General features: G+C 42.3%; 1 protein-coding gene across 1 annotated transcript in view; it reads right to left on the reverse strand.

The window, feature by feature from the left end:
• Positions 1–1,105: 1,105 nt before the first annotated feature.
• LOC104078081 (calpain-5-like) overlaps positions 1,106–20,303 on the reverse strand; it is a 58,849-nt gene continuing 39,651 nt past the window's right edge. Inside the window, exons 6-12 of the mRNA XM_009579590.1 lie at positions 18,696–18,773; positions 17,280–17,475; positions 13,953–14,075; positions 12,059–12,261; positions 11,263–11,384; positions 2,940–3,076; positions 1,106–1,381 (exon numbers count right to left, since the gene is read on the reverse strand). Of these exons, the coding sequence (XP_009577885.1) occupies positions 1,199–1,381; positions 2,940–3,076; positions 11,263–11,384; positions 12,059–12,261; positions 13,953–14,075; positions 17,280–17,475; positions 18,696–18,773 (1,042 nt within the window). The 3' untranslated portion in view covers positions 1,106–1,198. The remainder of the gene's footprint in view (positions 1,382–2,939; positions 3,077–11,262; positions 11,385–12,058; positions 12,262–13,952; positions 14,076–17,279; positions 17,476–18,695; positions 18,774–20,303) is intronic.

The raw sequence follows: 20,303 nt of genomic DNA on the forward strand, positions 1-20,303 counted from the left end.
AAGTGAAAAGAAAGTTTGTACCGGAACCCTGCTTTGAAGGAAATGCGAAACAATACCTGTCCTCCATTATACCCAAGTTAAACTTCATCAAAGACTTCAGCTCTGTCAGCAATAAACTGATGCAAAATTTTGAGTGAAACCTGATACCTGCCAGGGCACAGCATCTTTGTTTTACAAACCCATCCTTGTCATGAGCTAATTTTGTCCTCTTTCAGACTGGTGCTACCCATCACATCTAATGAAGCAAAAGGAGTGTTACTCCATTTTTAGCATCATGTGGATTAAACAAAGCCTCCTTAGCAAGGAGACTCCCATGACTGAATTTGTCCTCTGAGCAAAACTACAGCTGAATCGTGAGATGCCCTTCTCTTGGCCAGAGATATCAACTTGTGAGTCATCAGCTTGAGGTGGAGAAAAGAATAAGAAAGTCAATCTGAGAGCCTTTATGCGGGCAAAGCCCTTATTTGCTGTGGTGGTCAAATAGGCACTGCAAGACCTGCCTTTCTATTTTAATGTCGCCCTGGCATGCCTGGTCTTAAGGCTATGGCCTGTGACTGAACTCCTTGATTAACAACATTTTCGCCAAGGAACAGACACATCTGATCTGTAGCAATAACAATGAAATTCATCAAGAATTTTATATGCCTATATGGGGAAAAAAATTCCAATCAAAGCTTAAAAAAATCTCGCTCCCCAATACAGCCTGGCAGTGAACAAGGACTGAGCCATGCGAATCCACCTTGTGCTTGCCACCCCACCAACCTGCTGGTACGTGACCAAGGATATGCAGCCATTCCTGCCTGCGTCCAGTCCCACTGCTGAGAACAGATGACGATGCGCTGAGAACCTGTGAGAACAGTCATGTGTGCTTCCAGCTTATGTGCCGAGAGCTCCTGAAAGATGCGGCTGTGGAAGATAGTCACATCTTAACGAGCTTATCTGCTAACATTTAGTTTGGCCTCTCTTCTACTGTATTTGCTGTATCATGAACATATATATGTATAAATATGTATTCTTCCCCTTTAAAAGCCTCTCTCCCCATTATCCATGATAATGTGGAGAGTTAGAGGGCTTTTTGTTTTTAAAGCGATTATGATTATGTGCAACCTTTGCTCCCAAGTCATTCACACAGAAAGCACAGACAAGCCCCCCCTGCTGTGAGGTGACAGCTCTGTCTGGCTCTGCAACGCTTTGGTATTCATAACTCCACGAGGTCATCGCTGGAAAAAACCTTGACAGTGATGTGACCTGGCACCTCGGCTGCTTCTCGGCTGCCTCTCCCTCGGAGCTGCAGAGTCTGCTGTTCTCTGGGGTCACTGGGTGAAGCTGCCAGCACTGCCTGTCCGAGGAACTGGTCACACAAGATGTTGCTGTTCCAGACCTAGAGACAAGGGAACAGAAATAAACCCAGCTGAAGCAGTGCTTCTCTCACACTCCACCTGAAAGGGTTGTGCTGGAGGAGGGTCACCCCCATTAACCCCTTGAAAAAGCAGTAATGAGGCGGCGTACATCTAAATTTAGCTAATTGTCTAGAGAGCATGTGGGAGATTCTGGATTTGCATGCTTATTTACATACACTATGCAAATAAGGAGCTAAAAGCAGCTTTTTGCTTTCTAGGTCACAGCCTGCCTAGAAGAGGAATAAAAATGACCTGTTCGAGCTCATCAGCAGTAAAAACCTACATGCAATCAGCCTGTCTGTGCCACTCTGCCTGCTTGTGCTCACCTCTGCAGTGTCTTCAGTGCTTTTCCTCTGACTGTGTTAGAGCCAGGTCCACACTGCTAGAGGAAGGGACAGCAGTAGTTTTGGAGTCCTTGGACATGTCCTTTGTCACTACTCAGGATGGGGTTGGGCATATAGCAAGCAGCAACTGAAATGGTGTTAATAGTGGGTTTTGCTGCTAGTCTCACATGCCAGTTTTTGTTTGGTTTGTGAAGTTTGTTAGTACCTAACTTTCAGTTATCCTGGAAAAGTCAAAGTGTTTGAGCTGCATACTGTAGAGAGATGGGCTGAGGTCCCATGTGTAAATCAAATCTTTACTAAGGATTACGCAATCCTGCGCATGCCAAGAACACAGACCATGTTCCATCAGCTATTTTATCAGTTCCCTCTAATCCATAACTACAATCTGTGATTTGGGCGATAACACTGCTATCATTCTCCTTCTATTTATAATATTTGTGGAATATACCTATTAGTTCAGAGGAATACTATGGCAAAGGAGTACTATGCACCAGTACTGCATTTGACAGTGAAAAGTCAGAAATGTATCTCTTCTTGCAACACAGTGCTATAAAGCTATTTCAATTTCTGGCACTTATGTACCACAGTGGATTGATTTACAGATTCATTGTAAGATCTCCCTACACTGATGAAGAAAACATAGTCCTTAGTATTTGTCTAATACTAAACAACTGTGTGTATCAAAATGAAATGCCGTTACACTCTCCCAGAGTTTTCCTGGACTGCCTCATCTAAATACCAAGCTCTGTTTCTCCAGCTAGTGCTGAGGTAAACAGTGTTGTCTAGTTCCCACAGGACTAGAATTCAAGGTAAAAAACTTCTTAATAGTAGCCTTAGCTTTGGTTTTATTTCAAACACTGACTCTGGACAACACTTTGCTTTTCTTTGTTTCTGTTTCATCAGGTACCACATGAGGCAAAAGGTAATTCTGTAAATTCCTTCAAAGCATTGGAATGAAATATGCCTTCTGATCCCTAAGTGTCATCAGTTGTTGTTTTATGGAAGAGACCTAGACTAGAGAATCAGTAGAGCAGCTGAATACCTCCAGGCATAGCCCAGTAAGGGGAGCAGAGGTTCTCACGCTTCTATCCTGGGTATCAGTCATATGAAGGAAGAGTTAGCACACATCAAACCCAGTGATGCTGTTGTGCTCCCCTACCTGCCTTAGCAGCCCACCCTGCGTGGCTTATCTCACCTGGACAATGATAGGACTGTCGATGTTCTTTCTGTAGAAAATCACTTGTGTGTCGAAGATGGCACTGGTCGTATCGTGTTGCACAGGGGAGCGCATGTTTTGGTTCTCACACTTGATAAGCACATAGGGATCTGCTCCTAAAACACAATCAGCAGCACAGCTCTTAGGACACAGAATGGCAGCGGAGACCTGCCCAGAAACCCAGCAGAAGCAATCCCCTCCTGTGCCTGGCAGCACCGCTGCTACTGAGCACAGGAACAGGGCACCAGAGCACATCACATCTGTTGCTAGCTGCCAGCAGAGGTGAAATACCTCGTTCTTGTAACAACTGGATGCTCAGAGCTGGAAGCCAAATACCATTTGCTGTGAAACCAGCTCACTCCTAGACTAGGATTGTGATCTTTCCACATTCCCTTGCTGTGCATCCTCCTGGCTCATCTAACAGAAAGTCTTCAAAGTGACACTCTAAGCTCCCCGACACTGCTCTGGATGTGAAAGCCAAAATGCATCTGTGCATATCCAATCTGATACGTAGTTCTGGGCGCCTGGGCCAAAATGGAAGGTAAAAACCGTTCATCCTCTGCAATTCCTATATAGGGCAAGGACAGGAACTGCACAGAACTGCTTTTAGATCACTGAATGCACATCTCAGTGCCCACCTTTAGACTGCCTGTCTTGAAAGAGCTGTCTACTGTATTCTGATATGAGTATTAGTGTTAGGAGGTAGTTTTCAAGAAGCAATTTCTCTTCCAGAAAGCAAAATATTGTCAAAATGAAAAAAAAAACCAAAACAACAAACCCAAACAGTGCACTTTTGTAGGAGTGAACTGGTTTCAACAAGTTTTCTGGGGGAAACTGTCAAAGCAAATCCTCCCGTTTCTCATTTAATTCCCAGGAACCTGAGACAATTTCTTCGGTTCTATCATTCGGATCGATGTAATTTTGAAGTTTATGTTATCACAACACATTTGTATCTATTATAGGTCCTAGTTAATGTTTGAAATTACACTTTAATCATATGTAACCCACTGAGATTATTCAATATCTAGAAATGCTTTGTTATTTTTACACTGAACATTTTTACTTTGTTACAAATGTTGATGTTTTCCTTCCATTCCAATAGGGAGCAAGAACTGATTTGGAAACACCTGTCTTTATCCTCAAATAGAATGGGCCATTCCACTTTCTAATTAACTTTTAATTAAACACAGGCACTACCATTTTTTTTTATTTCAACACAACTATTTCTGTCCATTCCTATTGTTAATGACAGCATATCTGTTTTTCCACACCTTGCTACTTTTTAGATACGGATTTTAAATAAACCCACTGAATGTGTGTAAGTGCAAGTCAGACTCGTGATCATTTCTTACACATACTTCGTCACATCTATTTGAAAATGCCACCACTGGCATGACAGCCATAAGGCAGCATAATTTTAAGGCAGCTTTCGTTGTTTAACAATTCATACTCAGGATGATTTTCCTCAAACACGTCACTCATTTACAAGAATGGATAACCAACATCTCACGCAAACAAACCACGTAACAGCTACATCCAAAACTGAAGGAACTACTTCCACCTACAAGAAAAAAACCAGATTTTTCCATATGCTGCACTATGACTACACCTGGCCAGACATGCGATAGGCCTGTTACCCTGACAACATCTCACACCTTCTATAGCAGGTAGCTATGTATTGGCTTCTCTGATAGGCAATTACTTTCTGTGTCACTGAATGTCTGGATTTAGCTCTGGGGCATGGGGCAGCACCACGCTGTGTGGTGATGGAAAAGCTTCCCCCTTTGCAAAGAGATTTGGAAAATGAATCTGAATAAAATGGGGTCTTGCGTGAAATGGTATCAACTACTTTGGCTGAGGGCAAAGAGCAAAGCAACATCTGATCATTAACAGTAATTAAGAGATAAAGGGCATAAGAAGGGGTGGGGAAAGGACACAGAGCTTAAAGAGGTAACAGACATATCTGCTGGAAGAGGGAGCTGTTAATGAAGGGACTTGCTAAGTGAAAGGAAAAGGAAAGCTAACATCTGAAAGAAACAGATTCAAATTCTCAGAAAGAGCTAGAAAAAAAGAGGGAAGTAGAAGAGGAACATGAAAGGCACCTGCACAGCAGGACCTCATGATGGCATTGCTGAGTGGTCAGTTATATTAGAAGGACTGGCTCCAATTCCAGGACAAAAGAAAGAAACGGGAGAGCTGCACATGTGGGATAAGGCAAGGGACGTTTTCAGCTACTGTTGGCCCAGTTCTTTCCAGCTCTGGGCCTGGTTTATGTACAGTACAAAGACAACGCAGAAAGGGCTACAAACGAGGAAAAGCAACATCCTAGTATTCGCCATAAGCTGGGAATGAAAACAACTGGAGCTGCTACTCTGGCAACTGCTCTGGCAGTGGAAGAAGGACTGGGTTCAGTTCTCAGGCACATGTATGACTCCAGCTATGCCTTGAACACCATACTGCGTATAAACAACTGTTTCACCTCAGTCCTATGGCCATGCTGTTGTACTGGGAAGTTGTACAAAAGAACAGCGCAAAGGAAAAAGCTGAAAACTGTAAAAGCCAGAAACACTTGAACAGTAATGACATTTCTAAGGCTTAAAGAAATCTATGCACAGTAGTCTAAGGCTAACTTTTTTTTTTTTTGAGAATTGGACTGAGGATCTAACATCCACATCCTTCAGCATTGTACCAAACACAAAAGGCTTTCTAGAAAACGTTCTTGAGAAAAAGTTCTCAGAGACATTCCCGCTCTTCTCCAGCTAGACCACTCTTACTGGTATACGGAGAGCTATGATAAACTCAGTCACTGGAAAAAGGCATGGGCCAAACAGAGCAGACACAGTGCTGAGACACAAGCACTGCCTTGGGGATTACAACAGGTTGTTTTGCTTTTGCAGTTGAGTCTTTGCTCATGTGATACCTCTTAGCTTCTCCTGCAATATGGATAATAAAAGGGAGTCTTTCCACTGGCATCAATAAATCCTCCCCCCATCTCTGCTCCATTTTCTCTCTGCTTCCCTTCTCATGCTTTGACTGCATGCTTTTTGCCTTCTCCTTCCATTTCTCAGACTGCTCCCAAGGCAACTGCCATTAAAGGTACCAGATACTCTGCTTACCAGGTATGTCACATACTGGGGATCACAATACCTAGTTTAGAAAAGAAGTGGTGAAAGACAATGAAATGTGCGAATTCAACACGGAATTTCAGAAAAAAAAGTGATTTGTTCTCAAAGATAAGCTCTTGGGAAAAGAGTGTGACAGACAGTAATGAAAGCAATCTTTAAGACAGACTTGGGAACAAGAGACAGAAAATCTCCAAGCACACAGTGCTTCCTCATCTTCTTCCAAACCTGCCACTGCACTTGGCTCACAGGTAACTTCAGAACAAGCTATCTCAGAGAGAGGTACTTCCAGGAGAAGCAGCCTGTATGCATTCAGAATTGAGTGTGGGCAGCTAGATTCATCCACTATTCTTGACAACAGCAAATCATCCATTATTTTTTCCAGACAGGACAATGGATCAAAGACAGCAGCAAGGAGGAGCTTTCCAATAAACATTTAAAATAGAGATTAAACAACCTTCCTCTGGCAGGGAGCAGGGTTCTGACGACAACCAGCTCGTGAACCAGGCCAGGTGTGCACTTACTATGCAATCTTCACTCTCTTCCAGTTTTGTTTAAGTTGCTCAGAATTTGTGCTAAGCACAACTCTCAGATGACAGTGATGAGCTTATGTGAAGAACAGTGCATTCCAGTCTAAAATCCGTCTATCCAAGTTATATTAAAAAAAGGTATTTCTGTTCAGGCTTCTCTTACTTTCCGCAGCTGCATACCCCAGTGTCAGAGTATAGAGACATCCTGATGTTTTCAGGACAGTTTGTCACAGAGATGTAATGCCGAGTCTCAGTTCTCAGAAGCTTCAGAATGAATCATAACCTCCTCCTTTATCATCAAGCTTTGTCTTCTCTCTATGCTAAGGGATGATAGTGACAAACCAGGCAGGTGGCTGGACAAGGTGGAATTCAGATGACAGAGACTGAGCATAAGAAAAGAAGCAGCTTGAGAGCCGAGATGCTGCAGACCAGAAGGTGAAGGAGAAGTCAGGAAACCCTTGTGAAACGCAGTGGGGCTAATCAGACACAGCAGCTCACATAGAAACAAGTTGCCATCAACCTTCACTCCAGAAAATGAGTAACCTTTGTGTGAGGTCCTCTTAGCAGCAGGAAAACACAACCACTTAATCTACCCATTTTCTACTTGAATAAACATATTGACTGTGCCTAACCTGAAAGGAAACCTCTACTTGTCACTCCCAATGACAATTGCTGTGTGGCCTCTTCCCTCATCTCACAATATTGATTAGACAGGAGGCTGCTATGGACTTTTAAGTCTAGTTCACATCAGGAAATGCTCCAGGAGTGGCAGGTAAGGCTGGTATTTCGGTAACTGCCCGTGTGACTTTGAGGTCTAAACTCACTTCTGAGAAAGCTGGTCTTTTTTAAATGCATGGCTGCTATTTCTCCTTGAGATAAGCATGGGACAGGGTCCAGACGTGAATCCAGAGAGGAGACAAGAGATGACAAGGAGTTGCGTTCTATTGTGGCAGTATTAGGAAGCAATCTTAGAATACAGGATATTTAATATCCCTGGACACATTTCTTCCTAGTGTAAATTTGCAATCCAGCCAGACAGAGTGCTTCAGGGAATTTCTATATCCACTCTTTTAATCTACCAAAAAAACCCCCAAATGTGAGAAACGTACCATACCCATCTTCTTATGTTACCAACAATGGACTCTAGTATCAGTCGGGAGCTTTGCCAAATTTCCCAGCAAGGTGCCCTTAGAAGGCAGAGTGCCAGTTATGGGCGTTATCCTTGTCATTGCACAGCTTGATTTTATTGTGTAGCACAAATGTCAGCAGGGCACATTTGGCTTCACGGTTTTTTTATTTTACACACTCTCCCTTCTTCATTTGTCTGAAGCTGCTGTAAGACGTGGCATTCTGCAAGACAATCTATGAATGTATTCTGTGAGCTGGAGAGACTTACAGGAAAAAAAGGCTGATAGAGAAAGACTCAAACGGGGATTTCACAGCAGAATTCAAGATAATGGGGAAGCTACTGAAGTAACTCAGTAAATAACTTCAGTGCCCCCTGAATGGATGAGATTTGGAACTACAGGCTGAAAAGAGAAAAAGGCTTTTACTGAAAGCTTTATGTTGATGCAAAAGGAAAATATTTTAACTTTTTTTGGTGAAGTTTTATTCAAAGTCAAACAATAAGATTCATTTAGGTTTTGTGTTCAAATCCCTTCATGTTTTTGATGAATTTAAAAATGGCACGTTGTTTCACATAGGGAAATGGAAACACTTCAGAAAAAAATAGACAATGATAGACTGATTTTTTTTCAGCCACTTGATGAATTCAATATTAATTCACAAATAGTATCACTTGACCCAATTCTGCATTTTTTCAGCAGATAAAATAATCAAGCAGAAGTTTTGCTTAGGTTTAAACAGAAAATCGTGAGTGCATTGCCTATAGACAGTTCTTCCCACAATAGGTTACCTTTCCAGTTCTGTCAGGGTAATCATCAGCCCAACACTGGATGCTGAAATCAAAGTGGAAGAAGATGCTTCAGCCCAACCTGACCACGTGTGGTAGTACTCGGTCCTAAAGGTATTTGGGCTATGCTGTAGTTAGAATATCTATTACACATTGGTTGTAAGTCCTATTTGTATATTCCTGAGTGTCCATGTCACAATGCACCAAATCCCACAATGCTCTCTGAGCTGAAGCCTGGTCTTTGGCAGCTGCAGGCAATTGTTTGTAATGATCTTGTCAAGACTGTAATTGGGCTAAGGATTGTGAAATGCTAAGGGTGGAGAATTGGCTTTTATTGCTTTGCTGCAGGGAACGTTAGAGAAAAATGTTTAAGGAATTTAAAAAAAAAACCCACAACACCCTTAAAATGAAAACGTCTTTCACGGGGCAAGAACAAGAACATACTGCCTCTTTTCAATGCACTGCTCTGCTATTCTTGTCACATATAGCCCCTTCAGTCTCATCCATCCATCCTGCCTTGCTGAGAACGTGGAGCCATACCCCTTGTTTGACTGAGGTGTTTGTGGCTCCTGTTTTTCAAGAAAAGTACCAAGAAAAATGAACTGAATCAATTTTCTATCTCTCTTCCCTCCAACATTCCTGTCCCCTGAAGAGACAACCAGAGTTAATAGAAAGTGGCTTTCACAGTGAAAAGTACATTCTGTCACCACTCAGTGGGTACCAGGAATAACTATGAAAAGGGGACTGGAATAAAATTGTAGCCAGCTGGTGAGAGAAATTTTACAGCTGCTTTGTGAGACTGAAGATGAACTGTATTGCAGGTCTAAGTCTAATGCCTTCTCTACCACAAGAAATTAATCCAACTGAGCTCCGCATCTTAAACTGAAGACAGCTGAAGAGTTATCTGAGAAACCACAGCAGACGTTTCAGGAACCTCTTTAGTTTCCTGTTCCCATTTCACTGTAGTATCTCTGCTCCTTTGCTTTCTCCCTACCAACTACTCAGTGCTGGATGTGCCTACCTTCTTCTATCGCACTGGTCATGGAAAATGAAGGCCGACAGACGGAGAATAGGAATAGAAAATGAGGAAGCAAATGACAACTGGACAAGTCTCCTAATTAACTGTCAACACCAGGTGCCAGAAAGACATTTTAGTGTCCTTCAGGACACTTCCTTTAACGTGTAGATCATAAAATCATAGAATCGTTTAGGTTGGAAAAGACCTTTAAGATCATCAAGTTCAGCACTGCCAAGTCCACTACTAAACCATGTCCCTAAGCACCACATCTACACATCTTTTAAATACCTCCAGGGATGGTGACTCAACCGCTTCCCTGGGCAGCCTGTTCCAAGGCTTGACAACCCTTTTGGTGAAGAAATTTTTCCTAATATCCAATCTAAACCTCCCCTGGCACAACTTGAGGCCATTTCCTTTTGTCCTATCGCTTGCTACATGGGAGAAGAGACCAACACCCACCTCGCTACAACCTCCTTTCAGGTAGCTGTAGAGCGCAATGACGTCTCCCCTCAGCCTCCTCTTCTCCAGGCTAAACAGTCCCAGTTCCCTCAGCCACTCCTCAGCAGACTTGTGCTCTAGACCCTTCACCAGCTTCATTGCTCTTCTTTGGAAGAAGAGCACCTCAATGTCTTTCCTGAAGCGAGGGGCCCAAAACCGAACACGGTATTCGAGGTGCGGCCTCACCAGTGCCGAGTACAGGGGCACGATCACTTCCCTACTCCTGCTGGCCACACTATTTCTGATACAAGCCAGGATGCCATTGGCTTTCTTGGCCACCTGGGCATACTGCCGGTTCATGTTCAACACCCCCAGGTCCTTTTCCACTGGGCAGCTTTCCAGCCACTCTTCCCCAAGCCTGTAGCGTTGCATGGGGTTGTTGTGACCCAAGTGCAGACCCGGCACTTGGCCTTGTTACACCTCATACAACTGGCCTTGGCCCATCAATCCAGCCTGTCCAGGTCCCTCTGTAGAGGGGGGAACACCACTGTGACCAGCCACCAACTGGATTTAACTCCATTCACCATAACTCTTTGCGCCCAGCCATCCAGCCAGTACACCTGTCCAAGCCATGAGCAGCCAGTTTCTCCAGGAGAATGCTGTGGGAAACAGTGTCAAAGGCTTTAATAAAGTCTAGATAGACAACATCCACAGCCTTCCCCTCATCCACTAAGCGGGTCACCTTGTCACAGAAGGAGATCAGGTTAGTCAAGCAGATACACAGTCCTGTACAAGTCATTTAACCTCTCCTTGTCCTAGTTTACCCAGCTGAAAATGGTTGTTTGAAACCCATAATTTCCTCCCTGAAGTGCTATTAAGCTTATGATAACGAAGAACAAAGTGCTCTGAAGGCCATGAATGACATTGCTGAGGTAAGTGTAATACACTACATGAGTCTGTGCGATTCAGCTGTCTCCCTGGATATTTTCCATTTAGAAAACACATAACTCTGAATGGTGAATTTCTTACTAATCCCCACAAAAAGCTTCTCAGGAGGGTCTGACTACTACTGCCTGTCTGGACCAGCATAGATGACACGTAACTCTTGCACCATCTTATTCATCAGGTCTCTCCTTTTGATCAGATTTTACAATGGGCTGAAAAAAATCCCATAAATCTTCAGTTTGTTTGGATAATTTTTGACTGCTTACATATCAACTCAGATCATCTTTAGAGGACTGAAGAAGCCCCTTCCACTATTCCAGGCTCACTTTACACTTACCACCTGATCTGTCTTGCTTCTGTAAACCCTCTGCAGAGTGAATTTTTATTTGGGTGACTCTGCGTGGATAGCCGCAAAGAAGACTCCAACATGTCATTTTAGGCTTATCTGCCTTCAGCTCCCTGAAAAATCATGGGAAAAGCAATTGCAGCAATGAATATCAAGCAAACAATCAATGGTTGTGGAAATCTGGCATTTTCAGAACATGAGATTTGTACTCTTTCCTCATCTACCGTTTTGGAAGTTTGCGGTACAGAAATGACAGACTCAAGAAATAAAACCAGAGCAAAGCAAAGTAAACCAAATGTGTGTCATCCTTTGCATGGCAGCAAAAGTGGTGGAAAAAAAACCTTCAAATCATGGAAAATAGTATCAAAGCAAGAAAAAAATTCAGCGGGACTGATTTCATGAAACACTAGTTTTGCCGTTGCAGACAACCACTGGTTTCAAAGGAGATGGTCAGAAAAATAAACAATTATCAACTGTAACTGCAAGCACCAGCGCTCAGCATTCTGACTTAGAACTGGCAGTAACTACAAAAGCCAAACTAAAAGGTCAAAATACCCAAACTGAATTGTCCACTAGGTTCCTAAGTAAAAATATCCTGACCATGCACAAATCCCAGTGAGCCATCTGGAGATTCTTGGAGGTGACCCTGACCATCTCAAGGGCCTAGTTCTGGAGTGATATGAGCTAGTGAGTCAGGGATATTTGAGGGCAACCAGGCAACCATTTCCAAGGAAGTGCAGCCAATATGGGCAAGGGAAGATCTCATGTAGCTGTGAGTGGAACCTACCTGAGTTTTGATGGCACATCTGTGAAGAGTCTCAGGATAAACTTTGTAATGATGCCAGGATGATATGTAGTTGGGATAAGGACATAGCGGCCTTGCTTAAGGATCCTCTTCAAGAACACAGTGCGTGTGTTGATGTACAGAGATGTGGCCACTCTCTCCTGCACAGTCAGCTTGTGTAGTCGATAGCTTCTGTTATCCTCCACCTACAGCCACAGAGCAGTATAGGGATTAATGCAAGGAGGGATATCAGAGCTAACAGGCAGGATTTTCCCTGCACATCACACAGATTTTCATGGGCAGAAAAGACAATGTGCAATAAAGGCAAATGGTTTGGCAAATGGTTTTTCACCCACTGAAGCTGTGGCAGGGATAGTCCTGATGGGCAACCCAGTGCTCCAAGCGCTAGCCCACACAGGCTTCCAAGCAGTGCTGTTCTGCACTTCACTACATATACATGTATACCCCTAAGTGGAGGTGAAAGTTTGGGACTGGCAAAGACACGCATCCACTAACAGAGACATGATGCTACTGCAGAGTTTTGAATACTTTCAGAGATGCATGCACACTCCAAGGACTCCACCCGCTGAGCTATGCTGCCATCTTAGATGAAGCTGAGATTCATCTGCCTCCTTTCTCTAGCATGTAGAGAGAGCATTCCAGTCTTACACAGCAGGCTCTCAATCCAGATGCACACAGCTGTATTTTCATTGTCCTTTCCTGAATACAAAAGCCACAGAATAACCACTTAGGTTTTGTTCTAAGCCTTGAAGCTGTGCTTAACTATTTACATCCTCTTCAGGGAACTGATGTTTGCCACAGCACAGTTAAAATATAAATGTACTTCTTAAGCAGCTCCTGGGGGCAAAGACAGCCCTACATTCTTTTCTGGTAGTTCTCTTTTGTCTTCAGATAATTTAGGCCATGGTCTTCCAAAGGCCTTTAGTCATGATAATGCGCCTGGTGGGTTAGAACACTTCTTAAATAGAAAAATTATTGAACAGAAATAAAGATAGAGCACTGATACTTTTCTGAAGGTGTGATTTTCTTTTCCAAGCCTTTCCAAATTAGATATACAGGCATGAACAAGGCAAGGTAAATTACACTACTTTCTGTAATGACACTTCTCAATATATGTGGTTAAGAGGTGATTGTCAAATGAATAGGTGTGATGCAGATGTCAGCAGCTCTGACTGTTAAAAACAGACTATTTTTTAGGGTAGGGCCATAGACTCAGTGTAGTTCCACTAGCTAGAGAAACAGATGATAAGATAATCCTGATCCTCAGTGAAAAAGCAGATGCATAGCTGTTTCTCTTGCTTTCCTCCTTCTTTCAGTTTGTATTTTACTCAATCTGCCCTGGGAGTGCAATTAAATTACTGTTTGGGATCCCTCTGGTTCCTTTTCACATATGCTCATTTCCTACTCACTATTCCAGCTTTTGAAAACATTCTTGACTCTTTTTTCTAAGTGGCAAAAGAAAAACTGCAGACTGTTCGTACTCATTCACTTGGCTGTATTTGCTGATGAAATGGAGGCAGGAGCCTCTAGTGAGAAGGGAAAAAAAAACCCCTCCATGTTTCAAGCATTAATATTTTTTCTGTCTTTCTCTTCAAAGCTTGGGGTAGGAAAAACACTTAAAATTCTTTTGCAATAGGGAAAACTGACTTATGTTCCTTTAGTTCAGAGTTTGAATTGAACTAAATTAAATTTAGTTCAAACAGTCTGTCTAATGTCAGCTCTGGTGACTGAGCGCAGTACACACGCAAAGCTCGTGTTGAGAGGAGAGCCAGACCCCACCATGATAATCATGCCTCTGTCTGCCAAAGATCTCATTGCCAGGATGAAGCAGGACTGCTGAACAAACTCTGAACCAGGAGTGCAGATGGCTGCCTACCTTGAATATTTCAAAGCCAATTGGGATGCTATCTCCTCTCCCTTCTTTCTTGTATTTGCGGCGATCCTCCTGTTGTAATGAGACCAACACTTTGTCCTCAGTCTTCTTAACATCAAAGACGTACTAGTAGAAGAGAGAAGAGGGTAAGCTGTTAGAAATGCCTTAGGATACTGAGGATAAAGCCATCACCAAGGAAATATGTGCATACAAAGGAGGCAAATGAAAATACATTTGGGGGTGGGAGGAGAGTTCTCCATATAACAGACATTCCCAGAAATTCATAGCTGAAAATTAATGCTAATAATAAGGATCTTTAAACCGAAAGTATCAGAGACACTGAGACAGGTAATTCACATAAAGGACAGTGTAAGACAGTATTACAAAATAACTGTTGAGGCAGCAGAAGACAACTTCTCCTCTGAAAGCAAAAGACAAAAGATTAAATTTTATTTAGATACGTACATAAATCAGGAATGAGATAAAAAAATTAAACCAACAGACTCCAGATGGGGTCTTTGATAATTTCTGATTCTTCTTTTAACTTAAATATCTAAACAGGGCCTGTAAATTTCAAACATCTTTATATAGGACCTGCAAATGAAGGGATCTTCCAAATCTTAGTTAAAAAACCCCAAAACCCACAACTTTGTTCTGCACCTACAATTTCTATTTAATATAAGAATGACAGGAATGCTAATTTTGGACTTTCTCGGTTTTCCTGAAAGTCTTAGGAGTACCCAGTAAAAAGGGCTAAGGAGGATTCCTCCATCTTTAACATGCAAATTTTTTATCCAAACTGTTTAAAGTAAACTTGAATCAACTTGAGTTTAAGACCAATCAAAGGAAATTATTTCAAGTTTAGGCAGCAGTTCCCATCTCAATAAATCAGACTTGAATTGCTTACATTATTAAGTATCACTACCAGACCATTTCACAAGTAAGTATGTACCCTTTCAGTAGACAAAAAAGATAGGTGTTTCTTTATACAACAAAGAATTAAACATTCAAATTTGTTCACTATTAGACACTCCTTTAAATTTTGTTTCTTTCGTGCATCTAGAGGGCAAATGTGAGTTGTCAGAACCAGTGGAGGGGAAGAGGACACTATTTACGCCAAGTTTAGACAGATGCTGTATTCTTCCATCCTCAAAGACCTTTAAATGTGAAGCAAACAAAATAAAAGCGTAAAACTGCATTGGTGCACAGCTGGGTACTACGTGCATCACATGTTCTGATTTAAGCTGAAATTCTCTGGCAGCATGGAGAGGAATATCATCAGTGGTTCAATCCCCCCCCTCCCTGCTTCTCCAAGAGCTGCAAATCCCCATTGAGCTTTGCTCTGAGGTAGATACTGAGATTGCCTTGGTTATTGTTGTGGAACGATCCCCTGTAATGATTTCACATCCCTCTGTGGTTAGAGCTCTGCAGAATAAGGCACCATCCCATTTCTAATCCCCGACCCTCACTGTCTCAGGCAGTGTCAGACCCACATAGAGGAAACACCAACCTCTAGCAGAGTTGGCTGAAGCACAGGCAGTATTGGAAAGAAAATCAATACCTTCCCAAGCCTCTGGGCTTCATTAGTTGCTCACGGTATTTACTGTCCAGATTGGCCTCCTACAGAGCTACTGCTTGCTATTCTGGGCTGGCTGGTTTTTGGTACAAATTCAGTGCTGCTTTGTACTCTTATTTGTGTGCTATATCAACATCGTGGCAGAGAAAGCACAGGACCCTGCGAAGAGTCCTAGGGGTTGTAAAGAGCCTCTGCAGAGAGAATCTAAAAAGCAAGATAGAAATATGCAGCAACACCTCGTAAGGCACATTTTAATTCTTGTCCCTGTTGAACCATATGCACTGTCACCTTATCAGATAGCCTAGAGTGTTCCAGGGCAAAAGGAGGTGTGGAAGGGGAACTGTGAGAGTGCAAGAGAGCTCTCTTGGTCTGACAAGAGGTATGCGACTGTGACGATCTTTGATCTGATGACATTTCAGCTGTCCTATTGGGTAAACCTGGAAATCAGCAGGTGGCTGTAGGAATACATTTATACTTGGCTTAAATTCCCTTATTTTAAAGGGACTGGAATTGTCACAATCCCTCTCTGTACAGATAAACTTCACAGGAGACCTCAGCGTCAGCTCAGGGAGAACAGACAGAGATTATCTCTAGACGATGGTAGTATGTGCCACAGTAATTTATAATGGCCCAAAGCTAACATAAATGTGTTCCAGCGCTGCTATTAAGAGCCTTTTAATCAACTAGCCTAGAGATAACACTGGAATAAAAATAACTTCCATTGCATCAGGCATTGCACTCAACCGTAACGTGTATGTTTTGCTCTCTGTGGCAGCTAAACACTTACAAAAAAGACCCAGACAAGCACTTGGAATATGTCCAAGAATCATACAGAGGAATATTTGAATAAAATCACCCTCTGGAAATGAGGCACTGACAGAAGACAGAGCAGTGACGAACTGCTTCTCCATCTACACCTATATGACAGGATGAGCTGGGAGTTTGAGATTCACTCCTAGTCTGAACAGCAAAGGCTACACTTCTCCAATATCCTGCTATGAAAATTGAGGGGTGCAGAGAGAAACCTCCCATACAAGTGCAGAGAAGCAGACACAAGAACATCTTTAATTAATCTAAAGTATGTGGTGAATTACAAAAGAACAGAAAGGTCAATTTTCAAAGTAATAACTAAAGCAGTAAGTGCTCAGATCTCATGGACAGTAATGGAAGTTTTATGCCTGAATTTGCATGCACTGAGATGAAAATGTACAACACTGAGAAGGGCGGAAGGTGAGAAATGCAGTAAGAATGGATGAACAGATAAACTGAATAGCTTGAAAGTTACCAAGTAGGATGAGACAAGGAAAATTCTGTGATGCTGATGAAAGGGTGAGCTTGGGGAAGAGACTAGATACTTTCAGAATCTTAGATTAATGCAAAGGGATACTAACTAAATACAGTGGACCAAATCCTCAGGCTGTTTAAGGGTGCTAAGTGAATGGAGTTCTGTCATTAGAAAATCAGACTTGCTGCCTTTCTACAGCTGGGAAACTGAAAGAAGTCCAGGCAGGACTTCACTAATCCTGGTGTGTCTGACTCATCAGCCCCAAACATGATCAGTCCTAAACAAATATCTAAACTCTTCCGAAAGATTTCACAGAAATCACTGAAACATACAGTGAACCAGAGGACAGACACTGGCGATGAGACTTCTGTCAGGTCGTCACTGCCAACTCCTAAATAGGGTGGATACTTCAGAAGCCCTAGCTAAAGTGGATACACTTCAATACCTCACAAAATACAGGGATTCCCACCTGGGGATTCTGAAGGAAGGTCTCTTTGTTATCAAAGCATCCACCAGAGCGATTTAGCAGGGGCTCTGAATTCTTTGCCCAAGCCCCATGCATCATTTTCTTCTCCCAGGTCTTGTGGATACTGAAGTAGGAGGTATTCACAATCCGGCAGACGTCCACATCAGTGAAATTCTTACACCAGTCCTCAAACGTCATCCTATTCCATGGGACACCAGGAAAGTAATGGTTTATTTAAAAATAAACAGTGATACTCACGCAAAGAGCCAAAATAATACACAAAATCTTCCAGTAATTTAAGAGGAGGCATTGCTCAGCTGTCCAGAGGACAAACTGATTCACTGGAAAGCTCTCCATGTGGAAATACTTGTGAAGCCACAATCACACTATCTTAGAACTTTATTTAGAGAAGTATCACTTCAGTGTGTTTGGTCAGCTCTGGATTGGTTCTGTTGTAGCACCTAAGCCTAAAGGGTAGGCTGTATCTACCAGGCTGGATTTGATAACATATATTTTGCAAAGGCAAAAGAGATTACCTGCAACCAAAGCACTATCCGCTCCTCATTATTACGGTCCTCATTGTTACATCTGTCCCTGAGCATGACTCAAAACTCTGTACTCTGGACAAAGCTTTTATTTAGCACCATTTCAATGCTATAACCTGTACCTGCTGAAGTGAAAGACTGGATTGCAGAGCAGTTAAAAAATATTCACCTCCTCTAACAGCTTGGTATCTCTGAACTACCATCATGTCCTGGCTTATTAATGGCCCAGAACCAAACCCTACAGCTGGCTTCCAGTTGCCATTCAAACAGAAGACTTTTCATATGGAGCCATACCAACACCCTCGATGCAGTATTGATGATCTACTGAAGAAGTTGCTGCTTCAGTGTATCTAAGCTTTAAGCAAAGTCAAAATTATTAGAGTTCTAGAGATTCTGTAGAGAAGGAACACTTCTCGTGCCCATGCTGGAAAACACCGACAAGTATCAGAAATCACTGGCTGCAATTTTATTTACAGATACCTCAGCCATGGTTGACCTAGAAATCCTACAGATAGGCACAGCAGTCAGTAAACAGGATTGACAGCGTGTTCAATATTTGGCATTCTGTCATCTAAACCAGCATATGTGTTGTCTTGGATTCTGAGTGAATGTCCTAAATATAGATAATAGATTTTGAGGGTGTTTGAAACTTATATTTACTAAGAGCTACTAATTTTGTTCTACTAGTTTTTAATCCATTTTTTCTGTTCTTCTCTGTCATCCCTTGAGAGTTTAAAAGAAACAGACTTTGTGCCAGGACTGGATAATCTTATCCATTTGGGGAAGTTGTTTTTGACGCTGTTAAATGGCAGAATTAATGACAATTACTCAGTGTAGCCAGTATCTCCAAACCCTTCACATGACTCCCACTCACCAGAACTCTCCATCATTCTCAAGGGTGAGTCCCAAGCTCTTACGTTCTGAATTGCTGACTTTCTTCCACTCCTCAGAACTAAAAGGCAAAAAAAAAAAAAAAAAAAAAAAAAAAGAGGGAGGAAAAACCAACACAGATGATTAATAACTTAACTTAAATACTTTTTACTTTTACCTGGAAAGAAAAATTGCAGGTAAAATTCTCTCATGGTCCCTTGTTATAAAGGTAACATCGGAGTACTGAAAGGACAGATGATTTTCAGGAGTAAAGTGTCGGGCTTACAGGAGGAGTTTTAAAACATTAATTGATTTGAAAGCTACTAAAAAAGAAAGAGATGAATGGGAAATTGGCACAACTAGAGAAGAACCTTATTGATTTGCTTTGTCACACCCTCCCTTAGGACACTTAAACAGCTGGTTTGGAAGGTCATATGAGATTGACTCCATTCCCTGAAGGCCCTTCAAAAGAAACCTGGTTTTCCTCCTCAGGAGCTTATTGAACACTTCACTTAGACCAGAGTATTCTCGTTGTCTTTCAATCTCCTTTAAATAAAACAGGCCCGAGGTCTGAGATTTGCCCAGAGAGCCTTTGAGAAGGAACTGTTGCAGCACGAGCCTAGTGTCCCGTTTCCAGACTAACACTACACTGCACGGACACTTCATTGCCTGCATTAGCACGTAACTTATGTGCTCTGCATTGTCCCATTGTCCCCTGGAGGCACCTGCCTCTTTCCACTGACTGCAGGGGAGCACAGGATCCTAAATGCAAGCAGTCTGATGCTTAAATCGGGTAACATGATAGAAGACAGCATGAGCCCCTTCCCTAATGTGTTACATTAGGCAAACAGAGCCACAATTCCTCACTCGTTTTCCAAAAGGAGGATAAAGTTGAAGATGGTTGGCAGGAGGGAAGGGAGGTTGCTTGCCATAACAGACATTTTCTTAACCTATTTGGAAATTCTCAATTTAATTCTGTTAGGCCAAAAACGATGGGCCGACCTCAGACCCCTCAGTGCTTCCACTGGAATGAGTGGCAGCTGTGCCAAGGCAACGGCTAGCAGGGAACCACAAGGGCTTAAGTTAAACAAGACATAGTAGCTCTTCAGCGCATTCTTCTCATTTCACCTGAACCAAACTCTTTGAAAGTAATAGATTTTTGCTAGCTAAGCTACGGAAGGTAAGAACTTAATATGCTGTTGTTAAGAACACTGCATTACTAAATGCTAACAGTGGCTGGTAAACACAGTGTTGAACTGTAACATCCTAGTTAAATGTTTTTCATGTGTAAATTGCCAGCGATGGAATACATCCCCTCCAGCAATCATTTCTGTCTCTGTAGGAGTGACTGCTAAGCTCACAGCCCACATTAAAATTCATTAGAAAATAACTCAAGAAATCACAAATGTGGCAATTTTATAGCATTTTTCACCAGTCACTTAAATTATCTAAGAATAAAAGACTTATACCATCCCCAGCAGCTAGCAATTACAGATCAGAAACTGAGTCACAGACAAACTCAGTGGTGAAGCTGGGAACAAACCTCATGTTCTTGACTCATCACCTTAATCGTAGGCTATTTTTCTAGTCATGCTCCAGTGTGCCAGAACAA

The sequence above is a fragment of the Fulmarus glacialis genome, unplaced genomic scaffold (assembly GCF_000690835.1).
Source record: "Fulmarus glacialis isolate BGI_N327 unplaced genomic scaffold, ASM69083v1 scaffold1196, whole genome shotgun sequence".
NCBI lineage: Eukaryota > Metazoa > Chordata > Aves > Procellariiformes > Procellariidae > Fulmarus > Fulmarus glacialis.